General features: G+C 46.6%; 1 protein-coding gene across 1 annotated transcript in view; it reads right to left on the bottom strand.

The window, feature by feature from the left end:
* Nucleotides 1-12,709, bottom strand: part of MEI1 (meiotic double-stranded break formation protein 1) — a 60,981-nt gene extending 48,272 nt beyond the window's left edge. Inside the window, exons 1-7 of the mRNA XM_028532810.2 lie at nucleotides 12,523-12,709; nucleotides 10,276-10,399; nucleotides 9,422-9,472; nucleotides 7,450-7,523; nucleotides 5,838-5,943; nucleotides 5,132-5,335; nucleotides 4,049-4,179 (exon numbers count right to left, since the gene is read on the bottom strand). Of these exons, the coding sequence (XP_028388611.1) occupies nucleotides 4,049-4,179; nucleotides 5,132-5,335; nucleotides 5,838-5,943; nucleotides 7,450-7,523; nucleotides 9,422-9,472; nucleotides 10,276-10,399; nucleotides 12,523-12,693 (861 nt within the window). The 5' untranslated portion in view covers nucleotides 12,694-12,709. The remainder of the gene's footprint in view (nucleotides 1-4,048; nucleotides 4,180-5,131; nucleotides 5,336-5,837; nucleotides 5,944-7,449; nucleotides 7,524-9,421; nucleotides 9,473-10,275; nucleotides 10,400-12,522) is intronic.
* Nucleotides 12,710-14,255: the final 1,546 nt, after the last annotated feature.

Here is a 14,255-nt window from a genome sequence, read left to right as displayed (position 1 = left end):
AACAGGAAGCAGGAAGTGCGGCAGTCACCCCACTGACAGGACTAGAGGGAAGCAGCCTGGGTGCCCGGGGGCAGGGGCCTAATTGTCTCCTGACCCCTCCTGCTCTACCAGTCACTGGCCAGGAGGACGGGGCTCAGGGAGGGCAGTTACGGCTTATGGAAAGGAGTCTATGAATAGCAGCAGGTGAGAATTAGAACAAAAGAACACAATGGCACTCAAAGACCATTAAAACCATCACCAAGAAGGGCTCAGGCCTTCATTGACAAAAGTCCTTTCACAGCCCTCACCTGGGTTTGATGTTTGCAGCAAGCCTGGAACATAACAAGGGAAGCTTCCACTATGGGCCTCACTCACTTCACAGAGTGTGCAGACAAGAGGTAACACGGAGGCCTGAGACTGTTGTCCTCACAAAGGCCTGCCCGCAAGAATGACCACTGACCGGGTTTGGGAAGTTGGATTTCAGGACAATTCCCATCATTCCCAGAATTCATACGAGTGGCTCACTGTGACTAGACAGTTTGTTTAAACAATATTGTTTATGCTGAACACCTAGGCTTTCTTTCTGCAGTCTGGAATCTTGGCATGCGTGAGTCAGAGAGCGCCTACCTGACCGGCCAGCTCCCAGTAAAACCCCTCAGCACTGACACCCTAATGAGCCCCCCTGCTAGGCAACACTTCACGGCTGCCGCAGTGTCCTGCTGAGGAATGAAGCGCACCCTGCGTCCACTTGGGCAGCACTCTCAGGGGCGGCGCCTCGTTTCTGCCCCTCCCCGGCACTTCTCCCCATACACCTTTTCCCTTTGCTACTTTTGCTTTGCATTCTTTTTTTTTTACATTTTTACTTATTAATTTTAGAGAGAGAAGGGAAAGAGAGAGAGAGATTGATTTGTTGCTTCTCTTATTTATGCAATTCATTCATTGGTTGATTCTTGTATGTGCCCTGATAGGGGATCGGACCCACAACCTTGGTGTGCAGGGATGACGTTCTCACCAACTGAGCTTTCCAGCCAGGGCGCTTTGTATTCTTTCACTGAATAAATCACAGCTGTGAGTGTGACTCTGCACTAAGTCCTGGGAGTCCTCCTAGTAAATCGTTGAACCTGGGGGGCTGGTCTTAGGGACCTTCAACAGTGAGGTTAAGTTACTTACTCTAGGCCTCACTTTGCTAGTAAGTGGCAAAGCTGAGGCAGAAACTCAGACAAGCCATGTCCAAATCCAGTTTTCCCACAGCGGAGGTGTCTCCCACACCAAAATTTTATATGAGGTTATTCCTCTACTCAAAACATTTCAGTGAATGTCCACTGTATAACACCCAAACCCCTCCTGGACACCAGAGCTTTTAGGAGACCCTGTAACACAGGTTTTAAGTGTAGCAGAAACTGGCCTTCCAGGGGGAAATAATGAGTAAAACATATAGAACAGGACAAAGGTTTTAGAGATTCAAAAGAACAGGACGAAGCCACACTCACGTCCAGTGGAGCGGCATCTAAGGACTGCATGCTCAAACCCATCTGAGACTTGAGATATAGTCACAGACGCATAAAAAGCCTTTCTGTTAGCATGCAAAGCAGTTTCTAGATATTAATTTCTATCTTGTTCTCTTTTTATATAGCAAAAGACATGTATTTTTTTTAAGATGCTACTAATAGAAGGCAAACCATTATTTAAAGAAAAAGAGCTGTAATTAAACTATGACACACCATTAATGATAAAATGTCTCCCAACTTCAGAGCTGTTAAAATGTGGGTGGAAAAATGTATCTTACGAAAATGATGTTTAACCATTAAACAATGATTCTTGACTTAAAATGTATAGCCCTTATAAGTAGTATTAAGAAAAAAAACACTCTAACCCTACATATTCATCATAGACAAAATTAATTATAAAAATCTTCTTTAAAATCCTCACCCAAGGATATGTTTTTTTCTATTGATTTTAGAGAGAGGAAAGGAGAGAAAGAGAAACATCAATCAGTTGCCCCCAGTATGTGCCCCAACCAAGGATCGAACTCACAACCTAGGTATGTGATCTGACCAGGGCTCAACCCCAGAACCTTTTGGTGTACAGGATGACATTCCAACCAACTGAGCCACCTGGTCAGGGCTAAAAATCTACCGTTAAGAAAACCCTAATAACTCACCATGACCTGTCAGGACCCGCATGACTTTCCCTGCTTGATCTCTACCCTCATCGTGGGCCACTTCACCTCCCACCCACCCCACCCCACTGGCCTCCATCTGTTTCTGGACCACATCAAGCAGGTCCCTTCCTCTGGCTTTTACTCACTGTTCCTTCTATCTGAAATGCTTTTCTGCCCACTCCTCATATCACTAGCTTGCTTGCTTACTTTATTTATTTTCAGCTTCATTAAGATGTAATTGATCACTGGCTTACATTAATCCAAGTGTCAGCTCAAATGTCAACCCTTCAGAGAGGCCCTGCCTGACCACTCAACTTGTGGGGGCATTTTCTGCTACTATCTCTTCCCTCTTTCTTATAACACTTATCACAACCTACAGTTACTGTGCTTGCTCATTTATTTGTTTATTATCTGCCTTTCCCACTAGTTTATGAGTAGGCAAGAAACTCATTTACTTACATACCACGATATTCCCAGTGCCTAACACAGTGACCAACATATCACATTAGTGCTCGCTATGTACTTGACAAAATGAATGAATCAACGTTGCAACAGCAGGAACACAAACATTAACAATATGTTCCCAGGGACCTAAATCTTGAGAGAATAAGTTGATTATCAGGTAAAAGCAGGACGAAACAGCATGAGACTCTGACACAAGATGCTGGAATGGAGGTACATGGATACATGCCAACCTTATCTTTATTTAAAATTTTGATATTTTGTACATCATGAGTTTTTTGCACTGACTTCAATCTTTTAGAATATTGCATTAAAATATTATTTATCTCGATTGCTGAATTCTTTATTGCCCACTTAAAATTTGCACCTAAGGCAAGTGTCTCCCTGACCTCGCCCTAGCCCCAACCTTGCTAGCCGCTGCAGTAAAATAAAATACCAGTCATCCTTGCCCTGGCCAGTGTACTCAGTGGACTGAGCGCTGGGCTATGAAGCAGAGGGTCGTTGGTTCAGTTCCCAGTCAGGGCACATGACTGAGTTGCAGGCCAGGATCCCTGGTGCAGGGAGTGTAAGAAGCAACCACACATTGATGTTTCTCTCCCTTTCTCCCTCCCTTGCCCTATTTGTTTATCTAAAAATAAACAAACAAATAAATAAATAATCACTCTTAAAAAAAAGAAAGAAAAAATTTTTTTAAAAACCCAATCATCAAAACCCCCCCAAAACACCCAACCATCCAAAGTGGCCTATGGAAGGACAGTCTCTACATACAGACAGAGGATGGCACCTCTAAACCAAACCCCTGTCTCCACAAAGTCCGTGCCCCACTAAGACGGTGCTCTCTCATCTCCGTCCCTGCCGCCATCATCATGCTGCCTCGGTGCACTCTAAGGACAGAAGACTTTGTGCCCCTGCTGAGACCGGGGTCAGGTGTTCTAACCAGATGTTACCATGAACACTCGAACCTCAAAGGCTGAATCAGGGGTCAGAATAAAGGAGAGAGAAAGGCTTTAAAGGCAAAGGGGAAGAGCACTGCACAGCTAGACGGGATGCCCGCGCATGTGCAGGTCCAGGGGGAGGTTGCGTATGGCTGGAGAACTGGGTTGTGGAGTAGAGGAAACAGGTAAGCAGGGCTGAAGAGACAAACAGGGTCCAGAGAAAGAGGGCTCTAGGTGCCATGCTGAGAAACTTGAGCTGTAGCCCCAAAACAACTGAGGTAGCTCTGTCTCTGTTGTGGCATGTATGCTTCATTCCCAGGCAGCCCGGATGTGAAGGGGAAGATGCAATCTAAGGATTCACCACTGAAAAAACACACACGTACTTTCAGTCTTCTAACAGCGTGTTGTTTGGCTAGTAAGAAAATACTCGGTAAATCCTAGACAGAAAGAGTGGTGGATGAGGACAGGCCTTGTTACTGAACCCAGAGACAAGGAGTCACAAGACAAGGACCTTTTTGAGCACCAGTGGCAGTGAGGTCTCCCCTGGTGGCCCCTCACCACCGTCGGAACTCTCCGCCAGTGCTGACTTGTTCATGATCATGGACACGAAGAGATCGTACTTCAGCAGCTGCCTCAGCAGACCTAGGAAACAAAGGGGTTGGGCAGTCGGGCAAGGGGAGCGCTGGCACTGGAGAACACCTCAGGTGGCTCCTCACACCTGCCCCAGAATCTTCTTTATGCCTCCAAAGGTATGCCTAAGTATTTTATTCTTTTTAATGCTATTGTAAAAGGGATTGTTTTGTAATTTCATTTTCAGAAAGGTTGTTAGCACATGGAAACACAACTGATTTTGTATCCTGCAACTTGACTGAATTCATTTACGAGTTTAAGTTTTTTGATGAGTTATTAGGGTTTTCTACATATGAGAATTATAGTACTATGTTAAATAGAATCACACCCTCTTCTGTGCAGCCCCCATAGCAGCACTTGCCACACTGGACTCTAACTATCCACATCTCGACTCTGAGCTCCCTCAGAACAGAGCTGGAGCTTGATCAAGTCTATGACCCCAGAGCCCAGCACAGAGGCTGGCCCGGAATGAATGCTCACTGTGTGCGGCTGGACTGTTCATAACATAGCTTTCGGCCCAAACTGTGAAAAGGAACTACTGTCACCCACAAACTATGTGTTCCCCTATAGCCCCTACCTAAGGAGCCTCAAATAACACGCAGAGCAACCTGGACATCACCTGGAGGCTAGAGGGGGCCGCAGATGACGTTCCAAGTGGGAAAGCGACAGGGTGCGAGCGGTGCAGTGTGAAGACTGACCCGGCAGCACCGGGGCGCACCGCGACAGGCAGTGAAGGCTGGAGGCGGAAACTGCTGCCCCACTTCCTTTCTTCTCCTTCCAAAGGCAACATTCTTAAGCTGCCACACCAACTCCATCCATCTTTCACAGTCTATACATCTTACCTCCCAAACCCTTGGCCTGGCGAAGCAGCCCACTTCCCCACCATTAGAGAACCAGTACCTCAAGTCCTCGAGCAAAACCTCAAACCCTTTCTCTTCGTTTCCCCTGCTGTCTCATGTTTTACCCAAGCAGTTGATCTGCAGCTCCTTTGTCTGGGCGCCATCCAGCGTGGAAAGGAAGAGAGGGCACAGCTTCTCCCGGAAATGGCCTGAAAGCACCTCAGCTGCCCTTGGTGAGGAGTACAGCTTCCCGTAGAGGTAACAGACAGAAGCCTGCACCCCCTCATTGGGGTACACCAGACCTCTCAGCAGGTGCTCCGTCATGTCACCTGTCCGGAAGACAACCAAGAGGCCAGGGGAACCACACAATGTCAACTGCCATGTGAATATCAAATGCTGCCCTCAATGGGGTAGTAATGGTAATCCCCAATAACCCCCCGCAATAAATGACTTCTGGGCATTTAATCAAAGGGAAAAACTAAGGTTTAGAGAAGTTAAAGGGTTTACCCTTGGATAAATCCTCTGTGGGATATTTATTTGCATTTTACTGGCAGAAAAAAGTACTTCTAATAATTCAGAATTAATTCCCCCTTCCACCCAAAAGGAAGATTCACACTAGGTATTTAATTAATTTGCCTTAAAATAGGGAACACAAATAGCCAAGACCAGAGTCAAGAGACACTTTTTCAAACTGGCCAGCATACAGCACATTCTGCAGACGGGGGAACCGAAGCTTAGAGAAGGAAAGCAATGAAGTGTAGTGGGCTCCAGATGCAAGTGTGATCAAAGCAGGCAAAGGCGAAAGGAGGCTCCTCCTGAGAGGCCACTCACAGTGCTCCACTGCAAGCTCGTCTGCCAGGGCTGGGATGGCATCCACCAACTTGCCGAGAAGGGTCAGCGTGGCCAGGCTGCCTCGCATGGAGGGCGTGTTACAGAGCTACAGAGAGTGAACACACTCCACTCTATAAATTAGGGTCAGATGAAGCTCCCACCAAAATGTATTTTGCCCGATCCACCCTCAGCCTGTCTGGTGCATGCCTCCCACCACCATCAGCAACCAGCCTCTTCAGCTACGTGACCCTCTCCCCTACCGGTCTGGAAGCTCTAGGGGAGAGGGGCTGAACCAGATTCCCCTCAGAGTCCTCAGTACCCAGCTCAGTACGTTTGTTAAACTGAATTAAAAAACAAGCTAAAGAACAAATTAGCATATTATGTCCCCTATAGAGCCAGAAACCAGGAAATTTAGGTTGGCAATGTCATAAAGACAAAATTCTGGCTCAGTGCAAAAAAAAATGATTGTTATTATTGTTACAGTTAGCTACTATTATGGAACACTCTATATGCTGGGTACTTTACAGGGAGAGTCAACACATTTCACCTTTTCTATTGACTAACTGTAGCACTTTAAGACTCTTAACTCCAGCTGCGGGAGACGATAACAGCACCGACTCAGCCAGGGTGGCTGGGAGGACTGAGTGAGACAGTGCGTGTAAAGCACCTAAAACAATGCCTAGCACACGGAAAGTGCGCACAGTGTTAAGTGGCATGACATATATAACCATAAATCCAATCTGATCTATTAACCACATGCAGAGTAATTATAATGACATGATAATTTCATATAATGTATAATTAAATGTTGCTCTCAATGGTGTTAACATGAACATTTGTCTTCCTTTTGCAAAAAAGTAAAAAATAAAAAGTGATTCTGAGCATTCCAAAATCATAAACACAATGTAAAAGTTGCTGGTTTAATTGATGTCTTTGATTATACTGCAGAAAGCAGGTTACACATACCCACTCAATGCTTACCTTAAATCATGACAAAAGCAAATGCCTTCAGTACAAAATACCGTTATCTAATTCAAAGCAAATAAAAATACTAAGCCAAGACACAGTGGAACATATTTCCTTGGTAAATTCATCAAGGAACTCTGTATCATATGTAGGAGAACTAGGAGAATGGCCAGGTGATGATTATGCCAGAAAGATGGGACTTCACCACATGGAGGTGGCATTTGGGAGTTTGAAAGGGGAAGGCAGGAAGCTACAAAGAGTATGTGAGCAGGAACAGAAGACCCAGGCCCTGGCTCTGGCTCTGCCACTGACCTCAGACAGTAAGTCCCTTTTCCTTTAAGATTTTATTCATTAATTTTTAGAGAGAAGGAAGAAAAGGAGAAATAGAGGGAGAGAAACATCGATGCCAGAGAGAAACATCGATCAGCTCTGCCTCTCGCATGTCCCCGGACAGAGGACCAAACCCGCAACTCAGGCACGTACCTGACTGGGAATCAAACCGGAGACCCTTCGCTTTGCAGAACAGAACCCAACCAGTCGGGGCTTTTCTCTGGATTTTAATCTCCCATCTACCCAAAGAAGGGCTGGCCCCGCTGTGGTACCTGAGGATCCAGGGGTACTCGAAAACTCACAGCTACGCACTGACCTCTTTGTGGCACTCATCCAGCAGGCAGCGAACAGTCTGCTCTAACTTCAGCTGAGTTGTAAGCTGGATAAGGACTGAACACACACAGTGGCATTACTAGTCAGAAGGCAACCCAGAGTTCACCTTTTGCAGCCCTTCTACTCCAAGTCACTTGCTTGTGCTAATTGCTTCTAGTCTTTTCTGTCTCCCCCATTAAACCATGCATGCACGTCCAAACAAAAAGATTTCTGGCTTCTTCATTTCTTTTATATCAGCAGTTCACAGCTAGACTACACAATAGGACCACCTAGGAAGTTTTCAGAAAAAATATTCATGTCCAAGACCAATTGACATCAGAATCTCTAGAGAAAGAAACTAAGCATTTAGACATGTTTGAAGTTCCCCAGGTGAGTCTATTGTGAAGCCAAGGCTGAAAACTACTATTTTTATATTATCTCTACTTGTTTTCCTTCCTCGGAATTCACTCCTCCATAGGCTAGAAAGTAGAATTATGAGTGAGTTTCTTTGCCAGTAATTGCCAACAATATTATCTCTCGACCCCAAACCCACCCTTCTACACAATCATTCGTGATGTTTCTGCTGGTGTTTGGGGAGATGTGGAGAACAGGCTGGTTCTGCGAGAGTGAAAAAAAATTACTGCTGTAAATAAAATTCACCTGCTGCTGTGGGACGGCTCTGCCACTTTCAGGGCAAAGCAGCATTCTGGGATAACACAAAAACAGGAAGAAAGCAGGAAGCAAACAGGAAACAGTGGGGAAGGAGCAAGCCCTCCTTCTCCCTCTATTTCTGCGGTCTCCATCTGGGGCCCACCACCTCAGTCAAGTTCTTGGGGTCTGATGAGTGGGTCCTGCAAGTTTTGCCGGCACCAACCAGAAGTGAATGGCGTTAGGATTATAGTCCAACTCAAGAGTGGCCTTGAAGAAAATGGTAAAACCTCCCCTCCCCTGCCAGTGGTCAGGACTTCAGGTGTCAGAAGTACACACAGGTCATGTTAACTTATGATCCATTACAGCTGCCAGCAGTTACAGCTGCTAACGGAATGGCCATGGACCCAACAGCGGTCAAGCAGCACCCTCTCCACAGAGGTTCAAGTGTCATACATGGCTTCCCTCCTCCAAACTTGTAGTTTTAATAATTCCAACCTCCCCCTTTGTTTCCCAAGCCCTAGGGGTGGGAGCTGCTTTCAGAAACTGCTACCTCTGTGAAAATTTGGTATTCTCTTTTTATCTTCAGTTACCTAGCTAATAATTCTTTATATTAAAGTTTTTTTCTGTCCAAATCACTGATGAGGTTTGTTTCCTGCCTAAACCCTAATTGAGAGTTCTTTTTTTTTTAAGATTTTATTTCTTTTTAGAGAGGGAAGAGAGGGAGAAATAGAGAGAGAGAAACATCAATGTGCGGTTGCTGGGGGCCGTGGCCTGCAACCCAGGCATGTGCCCTGACTGGGAATTGAACATGCGATGCCTGGTTCACAGCCCATGCTCAATCCACTGAGCTACGCCAGCCAGGGCTAACTGACACAGTTCTTGCTTTCTGCAAGAATCCTCCCATCCCAGTGCTCTTGTCTTCCTTCTCCTTGAGCCTTTTAAAGGCAAGCCTTCCATGGCTAACCACCAACCTCTGTGCAGAAAACTTCCAACCAACACAAATTAATGCAATAAAAATGGAATTTTATACATCTTTGTAACAGCACTCAGCAGTTCTTGTTATTTAGCAGTCAACCTCTCCCCCACACTGTACACTGTTAAAGGGAGGAACCATGTCTTATTCATCTATGTATCCCTAGTGTTTGATATAGTACTTGGCACAAAGTAGGTGCTCAAGAAAAAATGCAGAATTAACTAACAACTAGTTCAGATTTCTTTATCTGGATCTAAAATAAAATGTGCCATCAAGATTTCAAGTAACCAGAGCTGCAACTGAGGCTAATATCCCCAGCTTTAAATGCTAGGCACACACAGTTTCACCTTACCTTCGATACAGAGTTCTGCCATACTCCCATCATCCACATTGCATAACAGCCCTTGGAGCAGAGGGAGGTAAGAGGGGGATAGTTAATAGTTAAAAGAAAAACAAACCCACAAAGGCACACTGTGAAGTCTAAAACTAACATCAGCTTTAAGCAATGTCCCAGCCATCCTAGTACCAAATACCTGAATTTTCCATGACCCACTCTGGCTTTCAAAGGATTAAAACAGTCAGTGTAGCACAGCATAAAAACTGTGCACTCTGGAATCTATAACAGACCTGGGGTAAAATTCCAGTTCTGCCGGTTGTCAGCTATGACTTCCCTGAGCCTTAGGGATCATCCTCTCTCCCTTCAAGCACTGTCTTGGCAGTTAAAAGCCTAAAAAGCCTCTGGCAAAGTACTCAGTCTGAGTTAGCTTCCCTCCTCTCTAAAAGGGCTCCTTCCAAAGGACATGATAATTGTATTAAAAGAAGGGACATCTTCATACATCTCATTTTACACAAGAAGAAACTAAAGCACAAGAAAGGGGTAGTAACTCAATCAGGGCCACAGCCAGGTCAGCAGACTCTAGTGTGGACCTTCTGATTCTGTTCAAAGACCATGTAAGACTCAACTCTTCGAAAGATCACACGTTTTCCATATTCATCTTCACACTTTCACTGATCTCTTAGCTGTAATTACCATATAATGCATCATGTATCTTAGAAGGGTGACCCTTTCTTCATCATTATGACAAAACAATTTGCTAATAAGTCAAACGGTTACTTCACAAAAAGTCTAAACTATCTTTCCAAGACCCCCAAACCAAACATACATGCTATAGCAAAATGCATGCCAAGTTCCCCTTTTCGTCTCACCAAAAAGCATGCTCATGAAGTGGACACAGACTCTCTGATCCTGAGCCACCAGCTGCATGACCAGGGAGGCGTGCCTCACGAGGACGTCTCGGAAGCAGGACAGCACGTGCTTCTTGCGCACCAGCTTCGGGTAGGTAAAGAAAAATAGTCAGCAGCAACCAAGTCTCAGCCATCCTGAATCCACACAATTGTAATTATACATACAATACAAATATAATTACAAGATGATACTGGAGGGATCCTCTAATTCATGGTAAGATTGTGTTCCCTGAAGGGAGTATGGAAAAGGACATCATTTACACACAGGACTCCGTATGTTCACACAGAGGATTATACTTGTGCTGAGGTTCTTAATACCCGATATTTACATAGCACTTCACTGCTCACTAATCACTCTTCTGTCTACCTGCTTACTTACGCCTGACAAGCTGGCGAAGCAAGCAGAAACAAGTATCATTACAGCCATTTTGGAGATACGAAAACTGAGGTGCAGGGGCTTTCCCAAGGACCCAAACCTAAGCCTCCAAACAAATCCCGTCAAAGGTCAGAGCTCTTTCCACTTCGACAGCCCAGGAGTGTGATACTGGGGGAGCCTTCGTGAACCTCAGAGGTAGATGGAGAAAATGCACCCTTCCATTCAACGTGGATACAAATCTTCACACTCATTTCACCTCCCTGAACAGGAAACTGGGTAGTAGCTGTGCAAAGTGCTCAAGACAGTGGCAAAAGTTGGGTCAAAAAACGGGTGTGCACAGAGGATAGAACAGGAACATGGGCACAGCTGACTACATCACCCCCTTCCACTGGTGGGAGGTGGAGCTAAGCAAAGCGTGTTCAAGAAAAGAAATTGCATCTCTTATCACCTCTAACCTGTGCTACTGCAAATCTGTTTTCCTCCGCCAGCTCCCCCTACACAGTAGGTTAAGCTAGTGAGCTAAACGAGTCGCTCAAAAAAAATCTCAATGACTCTCCTTCACCTGAACTGATGTCAACCTAGTTTTCCGACCTCAGCTTTCCTTCAAACACTAATGGCTCCCCACACTCATCCTTGCTAATACCCGCCTCCTAGGATAAGGACCCCCCCCATCTCGTCTGTTGCAAATCTTACCCTCTTCTCAAGCCTAATGAGAATGCTTCCTCCTCTAAAAACCCTTTCCTGACTTCCCTCCTTACCCCACACAGCACCTGACCAGCTACTGCCCATCCTCTAAGTTCCCAGTGACGCGCTCTCTGATCGGCTCCCCCACCTCACGGTCTTCCTCCCGGCTGCACCCTCCGACTCCCTGGACTCCCTGCGGGAGAACCGAGAAAGGCAGCCTCAGGACGGCTGGCCCCGGTGCTGTGTCACACGTTACCAGCCCGCTCAGCAGTTCTCAGCGGGGCCCCGAGAATGCCCAGAACCCTTTCCGGGCACCCCTGAGGTCCTAATCATTTTCACAGAATACTAAGGCGCTATTTGCCTTTTTCAACTCTTATTCTCTCACAAGTGTACAGTGAAGCTTTTCGAGTATTACGTGACATGTGATAACAGATTACATGCATATCTAAAAATCCAGCTGCCCCCTAGTAAGCCAAACATTAAAGAGACCTGCAAAAAATGTAAAACAAAGCCAGTCTTCTCACTTATCTTTTTTGTTTGGGAAAATAGAGTTATTTTTACTTTTTAAGTTTGTGCCTGCTGCCTTCCCCCTTCCCCTCACTGGTGCCTGGCCGTCGCTTCCACCCGGCGTCCCCGCCGTCACGGAGACCCCGGCGGCCCTCCACACTTCCACACTGAGACGTGGGAAGGACACGGGGCGCCCCCAGCGCGCGTGCGCCTGGCCCCGGGGTGCGCAGGCGACTTTTCAAATGGACGGAGCCGAGCTAAGGCCAAGTTCCGGCGAGAGGGCCGCATGCGGCCGGACAGCTGGCCAGAGCGAGGAGGGGTGGGGGGGGGCGGGAAGGGGAGCCTGGGGTGGGCGCCGCCGCCGTCCCTGGGGCCCCGGCCTGTCGGCCACCGGGACCCGCGGCCCGAGGCTCAGAGCGGGCGGCAGGGCGGGTTTGGAAAGGGCCTCGGAGGGCGGCCTGGGGCCGACGTGGCGGGGAGAGCACGTCGCCGCCGGCCAGGGGCAGCCTGCTGACGGGGTGGGTTCCCCAGGCCGGCGGGGCGGGCTGCAGGAGGTCGGTCTGGCCCGGGGCGGCCCTGTTCGGGGGCGGAACGCGGGTGCGGGGAGACCGGGGGCTGGGGGGCGGGGAGCCAGTGCGCACCGACACGCCGGGCTCCGGCAACAGCTCCAGCACGCAGGCCAGGCAGAGGCGCGGGGGCGCGGGCAGCAGCCAGCGCGGGTCGTGCCGGTGGTGGGCCCTCTCAAAGAGCAACGCCGCCTCCTCGTCCCTCCCGGCCCGCGAAGGGCCCGCCGCGGCCTCCCTCACGGCCATCGGTCGGCTCGCACGCTCCCGCGACGACGGCGCGTTTTCCCGCGCAACTTGTGCGCAAGCGCACGTGGCCGTACACTGCGCCTGCGCGAGGGCTGGAGCGTGTCCGACCGAACCCGAGGAAGGTTTGCTCCGAGCGTCTGCAATCTTCAGCGCATTGAAGGTTGAAAAACATTTGTAAAGAAGCTATCATTAGCCTGGAAAAAGAAAGCAATCTATTTCTATTTTAAAATTAAATGAACAATTTCAGGGATTTTCATCTAAACGCTATTGCTATTATTATTTTAAATTTACGTGATACCTTTCAACGAATCTAAAATGTTCCCCTTACAATGTCCTCTCACGGAGGGCTCCCACAGCACTTGAGACTTTGTGAGTTCACCAGGAATATTGAAGAAGAAAAATTTATCATGTTAAATATATTAATAGTAATAATCCGTCAATCTGCAAGGGTTTATTTGGCACCAAAATGCCCAGCAACTGGTTAATGTGGAAGGAGATAAGTTCAAGAGGTGTTTTCTACATTCAGAGCAGTGTGACTAAGTGGAAAAAATGCTTTCCATGGCAAAATAGTTTGGGAAACAACGGTTTATTATTCAATGGAGTGTTATGAAGTAATGTTTGAAAAAAGTAGATATTAATATGGAAAAATCCCCATTAAAATGTTAAGTGTACAACAAATGCATAATTATATAGTATTCAAGTGTGTAAAATAAGCAAACAAAAAACATTCAACACATCTCATAGCAGTAATACATGTTCAACAAAGAAAATTAAAAAATATTTTCCAGTCTTTTTCTATACATTTTACACTAGCAATATACAAAGGTTGTAAACAGCTTTCTCAGAGAAAAATATGTCATGTACATCTTCCATATCATATTTTAAATGTCCACAAAGTGTATATTTTTTTTGACAAAAATTTAAGCTAGGAACTGGAGTAGGAATTAGAGGATTCAAAAGTAAACAGGAAAGTCCTGGCTGGCGTAGCTCAGTGGATTGAGCGCAGGCTTTGAACCAAAGTGTCGCAGGTTCGATTCCCAGTCAGGGCACATGCCTGGGTTGCAGGCCATAACCCCCAGCCACTGCACATTGATGTTCCTCTCTCTATCTCCCTCCCTTCCCTCTCTAAAAATAAGTAAAATCTTTTTTTAAAAAAAAGGAAACAAGAGATAGTCCATGTCCTCAAGGAGCTAGAAGTCCAGTCAAGGAGACAGATAAGCTAATTATTACAATAGTATATATGCATATGCCCATTACTGTGTAACAAATTACCCCATGTGATGGGTTAAATGGTGAGCCTCGAAAAGATATCTGCATGTCTACAATGGACTTAATTGTGCACCCCAAACTCAGATATTGAAGCATTAACACGTGATGTGACTGTTTGGAGATAAAGGCCTTTAGGAGATAATTAAGGTTAAAGAAAGTAATAAGGGTGGGGCCCTAATCCAATAGGATTGGTGACCCCCTAAGAAGAGGGAGAAAGATCTCTCCACCTCTCCCTGTTCATGCACTGTAAAAGTACGTGTGAGAACACAGTGAGAAGGTGACCATCTATGCGC

The sequence above is a fragment of the Phyllostomus discolor genome, chromosome 2, assembly GCF_004126475.2.
Source record: "Phyllostomus discolor isolate MPI-MPIP mPhyDis1 chromosome 2, mPhyDis1.pri.v3, whole genome shotgun sequence".
In the NCBI taxonomy this organism is placed as follows: Eukaryota; Metazoa; Chordata; class Mammalia; order Chiroptera; family Phyllostomidae; genus Phyllostomus; species Phyllostomus discolor.
This window is presented reverse-complemented; position numbering and strand designations above follow the sequence as displayed.